General features: G+C 50.6%; 1 protein-coding gene across 3 annotated transcripts in view; it reads right to left on the reverse strand.

The window, feature by feature from the left end:
* Positions 1-285: 285 nt before the first annotated feature.
* Positions 286-13374, reverse strand: part of ELFN1 (extracellular leucine rich repeat and fibronectin type III domain containing 1) — a 107105-nt gene continuing 94016 nt past the window's right edge. For all 3 annotated transcript variants that reach the window (XM_086759765.1, XM_086759766.1, XM_086759764.1), the window contains one exon: positions 286-3931. In XM_086759765.1, the coding sequence (XP_086615891.1) occupies positions 1101-3491 (2391 nt within the window). In that variant the 5' untranslated portion in view covers positions 3492-3931 and the 3' untranslated portion in view covers positions 286-1100. The remainder of the gene's footprint in view (positions 3932-13374) is intronic.

A 13374-nucleotide genomic window follows, 5' to 3' on the forward strand; every position in this document is an offset into this window, starting at 1 on the left:
AAATCTCATTGCTTGGTGGCACCTGCTCAACCAAGAGCCCTTCACTTCTCTTCCCCTTCCCTGTTCCTGGAGGTGATGGTCTGCCACCTGGAAGAAAGTGGGGGAATCTTGCTTTTCTGGGTACTTGCCTTCTTTCTCCGTGTACTTGAAAATGATGAGAACTTGGTCACAGACACTTGTTGAGAGAAATGAAAACCAAACACTCAGAATTCCAAACACCCCCCCTTGTCCCAAAATATACCCTTAACCAACCAACCACCCACCAACCAACCACCAAAAAAGTCCTTCAAACCAAACTCCATCTCTTTCTCTAAAATCCATGATTAAAACCTGGTACAAACAGGTGAATATAGAGATATATATATATATATTTTAGTAGATGTAGTATTGGGGTTTTTTTTCTCCTCTCTCTTTCTCATTATACAGCAAACATTGCAAATATAGAAATTTTCTCTGTACAATTAACGACTTCGGTTTACAATGCAATGCGTGGTAAAACCTCTCAGTGAGTGAAAATGTGAACGGGCCTTCAGCCGGGTAAAAGTCTAAACTGGAAGACTCCGTTTGCAAAAACAGCCCAAAGGATGGATCTCCTTCTGGTCTCTTTTTGGTTTTTGTTGCTGTTTTTGTTGCTGTTGATTTTGGAAGGGAAGGAAGAAGGAACACAAACTGTTCACAAAGAATCCACAAAATCACGGAATAGGGACTCATGCAATGCACTATTGGGAAATGCCAGACCTCAGCTCTCTGCCCGCTCTTTCACTTTCTTTTTATATTCAATTTTTTCTTTTTTCTTATTTTTTTTAAAAAAAATCAAAATGAAACAAAACTTTTTTTTTTCACTCCATAGTTTGTTGGTTTTTAAAGTTTTTGTTCAAATTTGGTGTGTGTCTCACCAATGTGAGGATATTTTAATATCTCACTGTATATATTATATAGAATATTTATAGATTTTTTTTTTATAATTTGTTCTCTCTTTTATTTTTATTGATTCTTTTTTTTTAAATTTTATTTTGTTTCAAAGACAGTCTGAATAAAAATAGCTGCTGCAGATTTCTTTTGGTCCAGTTAGTGTGTTAAGTCACGAGTTGTGTGAGGACTCAGGACTTTTGCTGGGCAGAGACGCCCTTCCAGTAGTCTAAGATGTCGTGAAGATCCTCGTCTTTGGCAAACTGGACCTTTTTGCGTAGGGCATGGCCGGCTGCCATATATTCCTCCTCGTCTTTGTGCCGCTTGCGGTTGAGTTTGAAGCGCTCCCAGATGCTGTGCGATGGTTTGCAGGTGTACTCTGGGCTGGAGGTGTAGCTCAGGTTGTGATATTGAGGCGAGAGCTGGGAATAGGCCAGGTCTCTGGGGCGAGGACGGGTCAGAGGCTCCAGGATGGAGGGCTTTCGCCCCACCATGCTGTCATGCTGCTCCCCCTGGTGAGAGCCGGGGTACGAGTGCCGGTGTTCGCTGTACTGACGGATCTTCTCCGCCTCCGCCCGCAGAATGGCCGCGGCCGGTGTCACAGTGAGAATGGTGTCGGTGGTTGGGGACGTCTTCTCGATGTATTTGGCTTCTGATTTGTGGCCCGATCCCTCGGAGCGGTAGGACCTGGGGCTCCGTATGGAGCCACTGGAAGAGGTGCTGGAACGTTTAGGGGCTGCCTCCATGCTGTGGTGCCGCTGGAGAGGGTGGTTGTAGCTTTCCTTGTAGATGGGGGAGAGGAATCCGTGCTTGCTGGGGATCTGCTCTGATAAGAGCACCAGCTGAGGCTCCACCGTGGAGACTGCCCCCGATTTCACCCCTTGGAAGGAGGTGGACTCAGATTTCAAGGCATCGATGCAGTTGTTGATGATCTGGTTCACTTTGTCCACCTCCTTGGCAATGGTGGAGATCTCAGCCACAGAGCTCTGGGTGTCTGGTGGCAGCGACAGCTCACAGTCTCGCCTCTCGGGCTGCTCACCCGTCCTGACCTCCATGTAGTTGCCCTTGGTGGCCTTGGGGGTCTCGCTGCTGTCAATCAGTTTGTACTGCTCAACCTCGCCAGCAGAAGGCAGGTAGGGGATGCGGGTCACCGTCTCCCCGCCCAGCATCTGTCCCTGGGACAGCTGGGTGATGCTGGTGGTCTCCATTTCTGGCCCGTACTTCAGCTCAATGATTGTCTTCTTCATGCTGCCGGCAGCCTTTTTGTGCTTCTCCTCCTGCTGGCGCCTCTTTCGGAGACAGTAATACACAACACCCAGGACAATCACCATGCCAAAGAGACAGCCCAGGATTGTCATGATATAATGAGTGGCAGTGGAAGGGGTGGGCACCGGCTCCTTGCGATTGGGTCTGGTGGGTGTGATGGTGACGCAGGTGTGGTTGTACTTGGAGTATTGGTGGACAGAGACTACACAGTAGGTGTAATCTCTTTGTGCTACTAGGTTGCTCACGGTGATGTTCTCCTCCTTCTTCCTGAGCTTGGTGATCATGGAGGAGAAGCCGTTTTCAAACTGGGAGAGGATGTACATCTTGCTGAAGGGGTAGGGGATCTGCACGGTGAGGATGGCCGAGTTGTGGTTGAGGTACTTCACCTGGATGTTGGGGCGCACCTCCGTCTCACCAATGGGCGTGAAGAGGGAGAACTGCGGGGTCGTGCCATCACCGGAGGAGCACTCCTCCTCGGAGCAGGGGCTTTCAGAGGGCACCGTGGTCACCTGGTACCTGGGAGGGATAAAACGAGGGATCACAGTGTAGGAGCCACCGGTACAAAGGGAAGAGAGCATGCTCAGAGCATTGCGGTAGCCAGTCCGGCCTTGGCCTAACAAGTAGTAGCCCGTGTAGTCGGGTGGGGAGTCGCACTGCATCCGGTCATACGTGCGTGTCATGTTGGTGAAAGCCTCCAGCCATTGCAGGAAGCCGAGGAGCTCACAGGAGCAGTAGAAGGGGTTACTGTAGAGTTCACAGACAGAGAGCTTATTTAGGCCCCGGAAAGTGTTGCTGTCAAGTCTCTGGATCCTGTTCATGGACAGGTCAATGTTCACTATGTTGGGGCACTCCCAGAAGGCATTGGGGGTGACAGACTCAATGAGGTTGGCCTGGAGATAGAGGTACTCCAGCTTCCCCAGGCCCCGGAGGATGCCCTCGGTGAGGTTCCTCAGTCGGTTGTAACCCAGCTGCAGCACCTGGAGGTTGAACTGTCCTGAAAAGGCACCGTCCTCGATGTAGGAGATCTCGTTCTTCGTCAGGTTGAGGTATGTCAGGTTGCCGAAGCGGCTGAGTGAGGCATACTGCACACTCTTGATCTTGTTGTCGTTCAGCCGCAAGTCCACGATGGTGCTGTTGATTTGCTGGGGGATGGACTCGTAGGGGGGCTGGTTTTGGCTGCAGATGGCCAACCAGACGAAGCCCTTGTCCCCCTCGATGAGCCAGCAGTCTGCCCGCACCCCGCCAGTGTGCAGGAGAGAGACGGCTGCCACGCACACGCAGAGGGCTGACGTCACGGCCCACCGGCGACCTGCCATCTGGAAGGGCGGCGTGGAGAAGGGGGTCCTGGTCTGCCGGAAGCGGGGAGTGGGACTGGGGCCGGGAAGACGTGGGCTAGTGCTTCTTCAGTAGCTTCACTCGCCTCTCCCTTCTCCTCATGGCTTGGAGATGGGGGGGAAGCGTCTGTGGAGAAAGTGGACCTCAGTGCCCACGGTACTCGGCAGCCACCGGCCAGGGGCCACTACCAAGGCCTGGGTGGCTGAGATTGGTCCCACATCACCAGGTCTCTGGCATCTTAGGGAGGGAGTCATGAAGTTAGGTGCCCGTGTCGAGGAGTCCCTCAGGCTTAGAGACAAGCCTTCCTCTCACTTTTTATAGTACATCTCCTCATTTCCTTTTTGCTGCCCATCACAACACTGGTCCCCATTTCTACGTGCCTCCGTGGGTCTGGCTGTCCCTGCTCAGCCACTCGGCTCACCTGCACAAAACAAAACACAAGCACAAACTAAACACAAAGGATGGACAATTAGCATCTAGTGGTGTTGAGGATGCATCCAAATAAATACCCTCGTAATGTTAAGCACTTGCCTTCTAACTTGGGCTACCACCTTTCAAGGAGCCTTTGCTTTATTTGGGCACTGCTGCCAGCAGTGTTTGGCAGCATGAAGGAGGGTGGTCACTGACCATGGAGGTCATCATCCTTTGAGAACGTCAGCCAGTGTCACATTATAGGCAGGGAAGAGACCAACGCACATCCAGGGGACCATTCGCCTGACCTATTTAGGTGTCTACCTTAGGAGGAGAGGAGTGATGCCCCAGAAGTGTCTGTTCCTCTCTGCTGAGAGCCGATGAAGTCTAGACAACGTGCTCTGATGTAGATTTGATGCTGCAGAGTTTTGCTGAGGGGAATCCTAACTGTCTCACGTGCTGGTGTGCGCAGCAGCGGTGCCCACAGAGGGGGATGCTGATTGAGGTCACCATGTCTCTCTGACTGCATTGCTGCATGGCGTCTAGGATAAAGCCCACAATCAAATGTCTGTCCTGTTTCTAGGAACACAAGCAATAGTTTCAGGGCGCTATTTGACTACAAAACACACTAGCATGATTGTCCACTGTCCAATGTCCTTGTCTGTGGCTGGGGCTCACTGCCTGTCTCCAAAACCTCTCTCCCTCCCAGGTGAAGTGATGCAGAGGTGAGCAGGAACCTCAACTGTTCAGTAGCATAACAAGAGTATTTGCGGAAGATGGGACAAGACCTTCCTCCTCCAGCCAGAAAAAACTGTTTGAAGACCAGGAAGAGTATTCACTAGACACAAACCTATGGAGCTGCCAGGAGCCTCACTTCTCACAGAAAAGCTCTCATTCCTGGCTCACATTTTCCACTTTTTTTTTTTTTAATGCATTTTTGACTAAACAAATATCCATGGACAGCACTTCTATTTCCTTTTGTAATTTCTTAGGGAAATAGGAACGTAAAAGTGGAGAGGAGGGAACTGCATCAGCATCTCCTAGGTCATGCTTTTCCACAAGACATGAAAATACCATCCGTGGACATCTCTACTGCCAAACAGCTCTCTGGGCTGGTAGGACAGACGCAATGAGGTGTTGTGGCAGAGATGGAGTAGCTCTCAAATGAGGATAAAACATTGTAGCCTATCTAGAAATATCCTTCTTGGGACATTTGTTGGGAATGGGAGCTCTGGTTGTCTCCCTTGTCCCAGGGCAGACCATAGGAAGCAGGGTCTCCTTCAAAACACAGCTGGTAGGAACTGGAGGTTTCTTGGGCATCCATGAAGAAGCCATGTTCTTTTCCACTTGTGATACCAGGCGAAGAATCAGACCATGTTTCACTGCAGAGATCCCTGTTAACCATTCACAGTTCACACCTCAGTGAACAGGCCAGTAGTAATAAACAGTAAAACAGTTTATTTGTTCTTTCTGGATCGTGAACAATGAGTCTCTTCCCTCGTGGCACAGTTGGGTTTCCATTACGTGAATAACAAGATCTGCTCTCGCATCAGCTCCCTGCACATGAGACTTTTCAGCCACCTTGCCCTCCAGCAGATGCCCCACCAGCTGCTAGGGGAGATGATGCTGCAGTGGAACCCAACAGCCAGACACCCAGTGCCCACGATGAGGGCAGGGCACGTGGTACACCCTGCTTGGAGACTGTACTGTGCGCGGCGGTTGTGCAGTTGTGTGGGGGTGAGACGTACTGGCCCTAAGGTGACGCTTCTGTGGGGCCCTGCCTGGGTACTTGCAGGTCTCTCTCTGCCTCCCCAGTGCCTGATGCTGTCCTAGCCCAGCTACGTTTGGCAGAAAGCTCAACAACACCAGGTTTTCAGAAGTTTACTAAAAATGAAGCTCAGGCGGAAGGGATGCTGAGGGCAAGGCAGCTGAACCTCAGGTCTCCACCTTCCTTGGGGGTAGAAACCTGGACTCCAGCATGCTTTCACATCGCTGTCTCAGCTTAAGCCCTTGTATCACTGCAGTGACACTGATATTGTGGGTAATCCCATTTTGGGGAACAGTACCTGCTGCGCTGGCAGGAGCACACTTGCAAGAATGTGCCGTCTCTTCCCTGGGCTGCTTTGCCAAGACTTGGCAGCCCGTTTTGGCATAGCAGAGCCCTTGCAGCTAGCGAAGGAAGGCAAGAGGGACTGTGCTCCCTGGGGCATCACAAGTGAGTGCCTCCCCTTACCACCTCCCCAGCTGTCAGGGAGGCACGGGCTGCAGTGGCAGGCTGAAAGACATCTGCTGCTACATCCCTCCCAGCACTGGGCAACTCAATTAACCTCTCCGCACTCCAGTCTACTCTCCGGTACCATGAGATAATGACAGCGCTTCATGGGGCTGTGGGAGACTGCAGGAAAGCGCTCCAAGCTCCCCTTGTTGGGATGAAAAATCCCAGCAGATGCCTTGTGCTGGAGGTGAGACTTTTCCTCCCTCCAGCTGCAAGCTGGGCTCTAGATGTGCCCACTCCCCTTTGCTGCTGGCACCAGCCCGGTCTCCAGCTCCTCAGGCTGCCTCCTGGGAGGGGTGCACATTGCCCCTAAAGCATGGGAGAAGGGCCGTCCTGGAGTGCAGAGCCACCAGTTGTCCCTTCAGCATGGTGCAGAGGGTGCTTTCCTTGCCTGCTGCCCTGCGACGCTGCCCTGGGTGCGAGCATCTCCCTGTCTTCCACGGGCCTGTGCATTATGGGGGCATCCCGCAGGCAGGGAAAGCCCTGCCAAACTGACACAGCACTGGCGGCAGGGAGTGATGCATCCTGACATATTCTCTTTAGCAACACTTATTCTGTCTCCTTTAACTCCCATTTTGACCTAAGCATCCTCTCTGGGCAAGCTTGTGTTGGGGATTTCTCCACAGAGCCAAACTAGCCTTTTTTCTTGCAGAGGAAGGTTTCTTGTCACTCCTCCCTGGGGATGCTGTGGGCTGCAGCCTGTGTCAGAGGGCTTTAGCTAACAGAGCGGGACCATCCCATGAGCAAAGAGCAGAGACAGATCCTCCACGGACCTTGCTGGGCTGATCTCCTGCGCCTTCCCATCACCCATGTGCCTCCTTCACCTAATTGGAGGTGTCGGGGTGAAGAAGAGCAGTGGTAAATGACTTAAACACATTCAATAAGGCTCCTGCTGTGTGTTTTCTCTTCTTTCCTGTACGTTGCCTATCATCAGATGAGTCCTTCCCAACAACAAAAAGGAGAAAAGGCATTTTGTCAGTGGCCCAAGTTTAATTTCAGCTCATTAAAGCAAGCAATTTGCTGGTTTATTTGCTTTGCAAAGTGTGAATAAAATGACAGCATTAAGGAGATGTAAGAGAGGAAAAAGGGGCTAATCTCCCTTTTTATTAGATTGCTGGGACATGACTGGGGAGTGGAGAAGTGGGTCTTGTTGCTTTGCACGGAAGGCATAATTGTTCATCTTGTTGGCTTCTGAGAGCCGCCTTCCCAGCATCACGCCGACGCGGGTGTGCGTGGGTGTGCGCCTGCATGTGCGCGCTGCCACATCAGCCGAGCGCTGAGCATCCCGCAAGGCAGGGCGGGAGCAGGGGCACTCGCAGTGGTTCCCGACTCATCTCCCTGTAACAGCAGATAACAGACATCCAGGAGGTTTCTCCTTCCCTTTTCTACCTTTCACTTTTCCTCTAGTCTTCCTTTTCTGTTCATTTCTGCTTTTGAAATCCCAGGCTGGATTCTTGAGGGTTAGAAATAGAGCAGCCAGCTGGCTGAGGAGCCTTTGCTGCCCCTGACCTCCTGCAGCCGGGACGTGGCTCTGGAGAGCAGGGGAGAGATCCCCTGCCTCTTCCCCACAGACTGGACACAAATCTGTAAGAAGACCTGGTGATTTAACCCTCCTGCCCGGCTGATTTATCTTGGCCCAGCTGTCCTGGTGTTATTCTCCTGGTAAGCCAACTGCACACCACTTCTCCTGGTCCTCTGACCCTCCACAGAGCTGCCTCGGAGAACCTGCGAACGAACCACCTACACCTCTAATGTCAAAAACAACCAGGAAAGCGGGGATTTGGGGTTCTCCACTGATCGAGAAAGAAGCAAAAGAGAGGAATGAAGGTGATGTGGAATAGCAGTAGCAATGATTTGAAAATGATTAATTTAATCTAAACTAGAGATCATCTGAACACTGGCACCATGCGGATGATGGCAATGGTCCATGTCCATGGGGAGGCCATGGTACCCACCCAGTACCTTGCAGGAAATACCAGTGCTGCCCAGAGTTACCTGTGCATTGTGAATACTGCTGTATTTCCCTTTCCTTCTGCTTTCACGAGGCAGCATGATTTGTCTAGCTAAGACGTTGGGCTAATGTGGCTTACAGAGGCTAGCAAAAGGGGCAACGACAACTCCCTGGCTCCTGGCTGCTCCTACACGTTGCCTCTGATCTCCAGTATCCCTGCTGGGGCCTGGATCCACGCTTCGCCCTGCTGATCCTCAGCCCTGACCCACGATGCCCTCCCCTCCTACCTGTCCCTGCTTCTCCAGCCCCCGTCCCCATAAACAACCCAGCGACAAAGCGGGACCGCTGTCATTTTGTGATATCCAGGAGGCTCAGCCTGCACCAAATGGGCAGCAGCAATCCCGTCCTGGCTGAAAACCCCCAGCGTGGGGGATGGAAAGGAAGAGGCAAAGCTGGGGCTCCAAAAAACTAGTGCAGGCCGGCTGTAAGTTTTTGCTTCCATCTCCCGACTAATGGCATCTCAGTAAATTAAACCAGAGCAGCAGCTGCAAGGAAGAAAACAAAGCAGCCGTGGGGGCTGGGTAGGTAGAGGCAGAGCAGGCTGGGCAGCACATATAATAATACGCTGTCCTGGCACTCAATTCCTAATTTTGTTACTCTACTGAATGAGTTATTTCAAACTGTGGATTAGATTTACTGAGTGAAGGCAAGGAGCCAGGTTAACACGCGTGCGCGTGTCTGCGTGCGTATACACACACGCAGACACCAGCGCTCCTCTCCTTGGCAGCTCTGCATCAGCGCCACGTCGCTCTCCCTAGCTGCTCCATCTCCAGCTGGCCGTGCTTCAGCTGCTCTTGGACCCTCTATCACAGCCACTCGGGCCACCTTATCAAGACATGAAGAAGCCCCACTAGAAAAAAAAAGCCATAGCAAAATGGGAGCGGTACATTACAAAAAATAAACGTTTAGTCACCCAAAAAGGTGGGGAGGGAAAATTCGGCTAGCAGCCACCAAATTTTAAAATGAACCTTAGCTCCTCATTATGCATAAAATAATCCGAGGAGGCAGCTTCAAGATGGCAGAGAAAATATTTATTAGTGATGAAGCCTCTCCTAAATGGTTTGACATCCATCCCGTATATGTCAAGTGGGGAAAGGAGGCTTGCAGGCAGGTTTTTCTGCTCATTCTTATTCCTGGTGTTTGCTACATGCCTCCTGCCGGGTGATGTTGGTCAGAATCGCAACCATGCTGAATAATAAAGATGCCCAGGCCTGTAAAATTCAAGTTCAGTTTATATCCAGAGGTCCTGGCATTAATACTGCCTCCACACACAGGGTTTAGGCAGCATTTTGTGCATCGCAACCTCATTCCCAAGTGCAGTGTTAGATAATAGAGTTCTCTAGTCAATTCTACCCTCTCTCCCGCTATTATTTATTATGTAAGAAAAATAGGCAAGGGAAAAGAGATACAGTTTCCACTGAGGTTTGAAGAGAGATGAAGAAGGAATGAAGCAGAGAGGTAAAGACTTTGGGAGGTCACAGACTAGATGACAAGTAGCCAGGTGGGAGAGATGGGGAAGAGATCACTTTTTTGGGGGTAGATTGGGAGAAACAAACAGAAATTACACACTTGGGCATTACTATTACCGGTCTATCAACACTTGTGGGGTCTATCTGGTGCTAGGGCCAATGTTTCTCTCCTTGGGTTGTTCCCATCAAGGGGAACACAAGTCAATAGAGACTCTGGCTGCTGGATCATTTTGCAGTCTCTTTGCAGGAGGCATGGGATAATTTCCGCAGAGCAGTGGCCGAATGAACGTCAGTTTGAGGAGCCTGAGATGCATCTGGCTGTGGAGGCCCTGAAGACACTAATAACCCTGACCAGCCTCACCTGGGGCCTCCACCCACACCCTCTGCCCATGGGCCCAGGAGCTCCATATAAACTCAGCCATGGGCTTCTACCCTTTTCTGAGCTCTGCTGTTGGTGTGCCTGTCTCCAGTCCTGCCTCCAGGATAGACCGCAGGCCTGTGTGGTAGGTGCTTATCTCCTGGGTGGACCCCACAGACATCTGCTGTCGCTTGTGTCCCGTGCAGCCACTGGCCCCATCTCCTTTTGCTCCTGACTGGACTCCCGGGTTCATCTCTTGTCTTGCCTGGGGCGGTCAAAGGACCCTGCTGCCAGCACCTTGCTGGCTGTGTTTATGTGCTGAGATGCCACTTTGGGTGGGGAGGAGACCCCCTGTGCTGGGGTCACCCCTGGCTCCTGCCTTGCTTTTCCTTTGGACAGCCAGCCCTCGCTGCTGCCTGACACAGATTTCCACAGGAGACAGCTTACTCTGCAGCTGGTTGCAGGGGGAATTCTCCAGTGCAATTGTTTCCTGGTGTAAAATGCACTTTCTGCTAAATTAAACCTTTGACTGAAAAGCTATGGTCTTTTTTGGAAGTTGAGAATCAGGCCAATTTAGATGTAAACTTGTGGGTGCAGTAGTGTCTGAGGGGAGCTGCAGTTCAAAGCCATCGTGCTTCCACCAGCCAGGCTGAGGTTGCAATCTGGGAATGGCCAAAGCCTGTTTGCACAAACATTGTTAAGAACCTTTTTGTTATATGATAAGTTAAATTCTGGGTTAAAATGACAGTATTTTCAAGACAGGTTAGCTCTTGGGATTTCTCAAAATCCCAGTATTCTGCTTTTCACTCAGCTGCAGTCTGAAGTCGTTTACATCCATCTCATGCTGCTTAGCTCCCAGGGACTATGGAGATGACAACCCTGTCGCATGCTGTTGTGGGCCACTGAGCAAAATTCTCCACTGCATTTAAGTAAATGCACAAATGATCTTCCTGGTGACCAGCCTCTTAAGCCCAGCTGGGTTACCTGTGCATGAAACCAGCCTTTTGAAAAACCAGCGCAGGCAGATAAGAAATGTCAGCTCCAGTCCATGTCAGTGCAGTGGAGCCCTCGAAAGAGCCAATGAGTGCAATTAGAGGGGCAAAGTGAGAAGGTGAAGAGGAAAAAGATTTTTAGGGGATGTAGAGAACTAATTGCTCTGATCAGATATGAGAGTAGTAATAAAAGTGTGTTTCCATGGGAGAAAGCCTCTCTAGTATTTACTTGATGGTGTTCTTAAAATAATCAGTCTGAATCACAGCTCCATTATGGGGTGGTTATGCTGGCCTTAGGCTGGGGGAAAGCAAAGGCCTGGTGTGGAAGCAGGACTCCTGTTTTCCCCCCATAAATAGTGATGAAGATTAAAGCATGTTTTTCCAGCACTAGTACAATGGAGGGAGCCAGCCTTGTGCTGGGAAGCAAACCACTGGTGTTCCTCAGCACTGACGATCTGAACCATGCCTTGCCTCTGCTGCATTGTCATCCTTGCTCAGATCTTTGCTGCTGTTTAGAAGAGGGGTTTACTGCTTTAATTCATTCATTTGTTTTTGCAGGAGGCCTGCATAACTCTTTGCATCCCAGACAGGAAAATCCACTTTTATATAAGATGAAATCTGGTGGTGGATCCATGAATTGGTTAGCTTTGATAGAAATTACTTTGAGGCGTGTTTTGTTTGCTCTGATTTTTTTAATGGTCACATTTTCAAAAGGACTCTTCCTCTGTGAAGGAGTCTCAGGCCAGAAAGTGTGGGTGTCTGGCCGGTGCCTACCTCAGCTGCAGTTTCTAGGTGGACTGCACTGCTAAGAGTTGGCAGACAGACAAGAAAACATACAGCACGTGGAAATGGTCTGCTGTGATCTCCAGGTAGGCAAACAGGAATTTACCTTTTCATCAGCAAGTGTCCTGCACACAGGAATTGTGATGGCTGTGCTGTAGGCAAACAGCTCTGCTAACTTCTTACTGACTTCACCTTTGAAGTTGGTCTTGGCTCCCTGGTCGGAGAAGACATTCAGATGTCTCTTCCAACCTAAATTTTGTGCTTTTAATGGTCTAACTCTTCTTCTCTGGAGCTGAGGAGCCCAGCTTAAGGCTGAACCCTCTGGCTGTCCACTTTCTGAGGGGGATTTCTGCCCAGATATAGCAATATCTGTCAAGCCCCAGTGCCCTACAGGCCTAATTTCAGCTCAGTGCTGCAGACTGGCTTCCAGTCACGGGCCAGGAGAAGGTTAATGATCATCCAGGCAGCTCTCCAAAGCCAATCTAATGTTTATTCAGGACAACAGCATTGCAGAGGAAACCAAGCATGACCACCTTCCATGCACAGCTTACCTGGCACCGCCCTGCTCCTGCACTTGGCTCTGCTGGAGGAGCTCAGGTTGGTCAGCTCTTGGAGGAGGAACCCTCTTCTCCCTAGGTCAAGACAGGTCCTCGGCAACATTTCCAACCCTGCCTGTGTCCTTACTCCTTAACCCAAACAGATGCTGTGTTTCTCCAGAAAAGCACTTTAACAGCCTGTGGCTCTGTTGTTTCAGCAACAGAAATATGCACTCACTTTTCCTGCTGAAATGTTGTAGGACACTCCTTATGGGTCAAACACTCATGCTACAAAGCAGTATCCATGCCACAAGCACCTCAGTTTGTTGGCTCCTATGAAGGGAGGGTGTTCAGCTCCACTGCTCCCGCCAGGTCCCTGTGGTGCTAGGAGGAGATGAGGGATGTAGCACAGTGGTCTCAGCCTGGTAGCGGTGGTGGCTTGGTGGGCCTGGATGTTGCAGGTCTGTGTTCCAGCTGGGTCTGGGATGGGTGCAAGAAGATGAAGGGCTGGTGCAGATTAGCACATGAGGTTGTGGATGGATATGAGGTAGCAGTGACTGTACCATGTGGCAGAGGGCAGAGCCTGTAAGATGGTTGTGTGTGTTTATTGACCTCAGCTGCTGTTTAACAGTGTAATTTCAGCCATGAACTTTCAGCCTTTTCCTCCCACCAGTGCAGCCCCTGCAGTTATTCTGCCATGCCTTTGACACAACACCAATGGATATGCAATGGACTCATTCCAAGGATAATCTGCACCTGTAGGGAGGTGAGTACATTGCTTATTTGGGGCTCCCCTTGGGTTCCTCAGGGCTCCATGAAGGGTTTGGTTATGAGCCATAAAACCTGAAGGCCTGAGACATGCTGTGCTGTAAGGGAATTACTCCCCTCTGGCAATGAGTACTCACAAACATACATGGCCAGCAACAGAGTTCTTGCTGCTTCCCTCAGGTGTGGAAAAAGTTGTACTGATAGCAAAAAGTGTTTTCTGAGAAAGCCCAGAGATGCTGGTACTGGCTCCACCATCAAAAG

This window comes from Chlamydotis macqueenii, chromosome 15, assembly GCF_036417535.1.
Source record: "Chlamydotis macqueenii isolate bChlMac1 chromosome 15, bChlMac1.mat, whole genome shotgun sequence".
Classification (NCBI taxonomy): Eukaryota; Metazoa; Chordata; class Aves; order Otidiformes; family Otididae; genus Chlamydotis; species Chlamydotis macqueenii.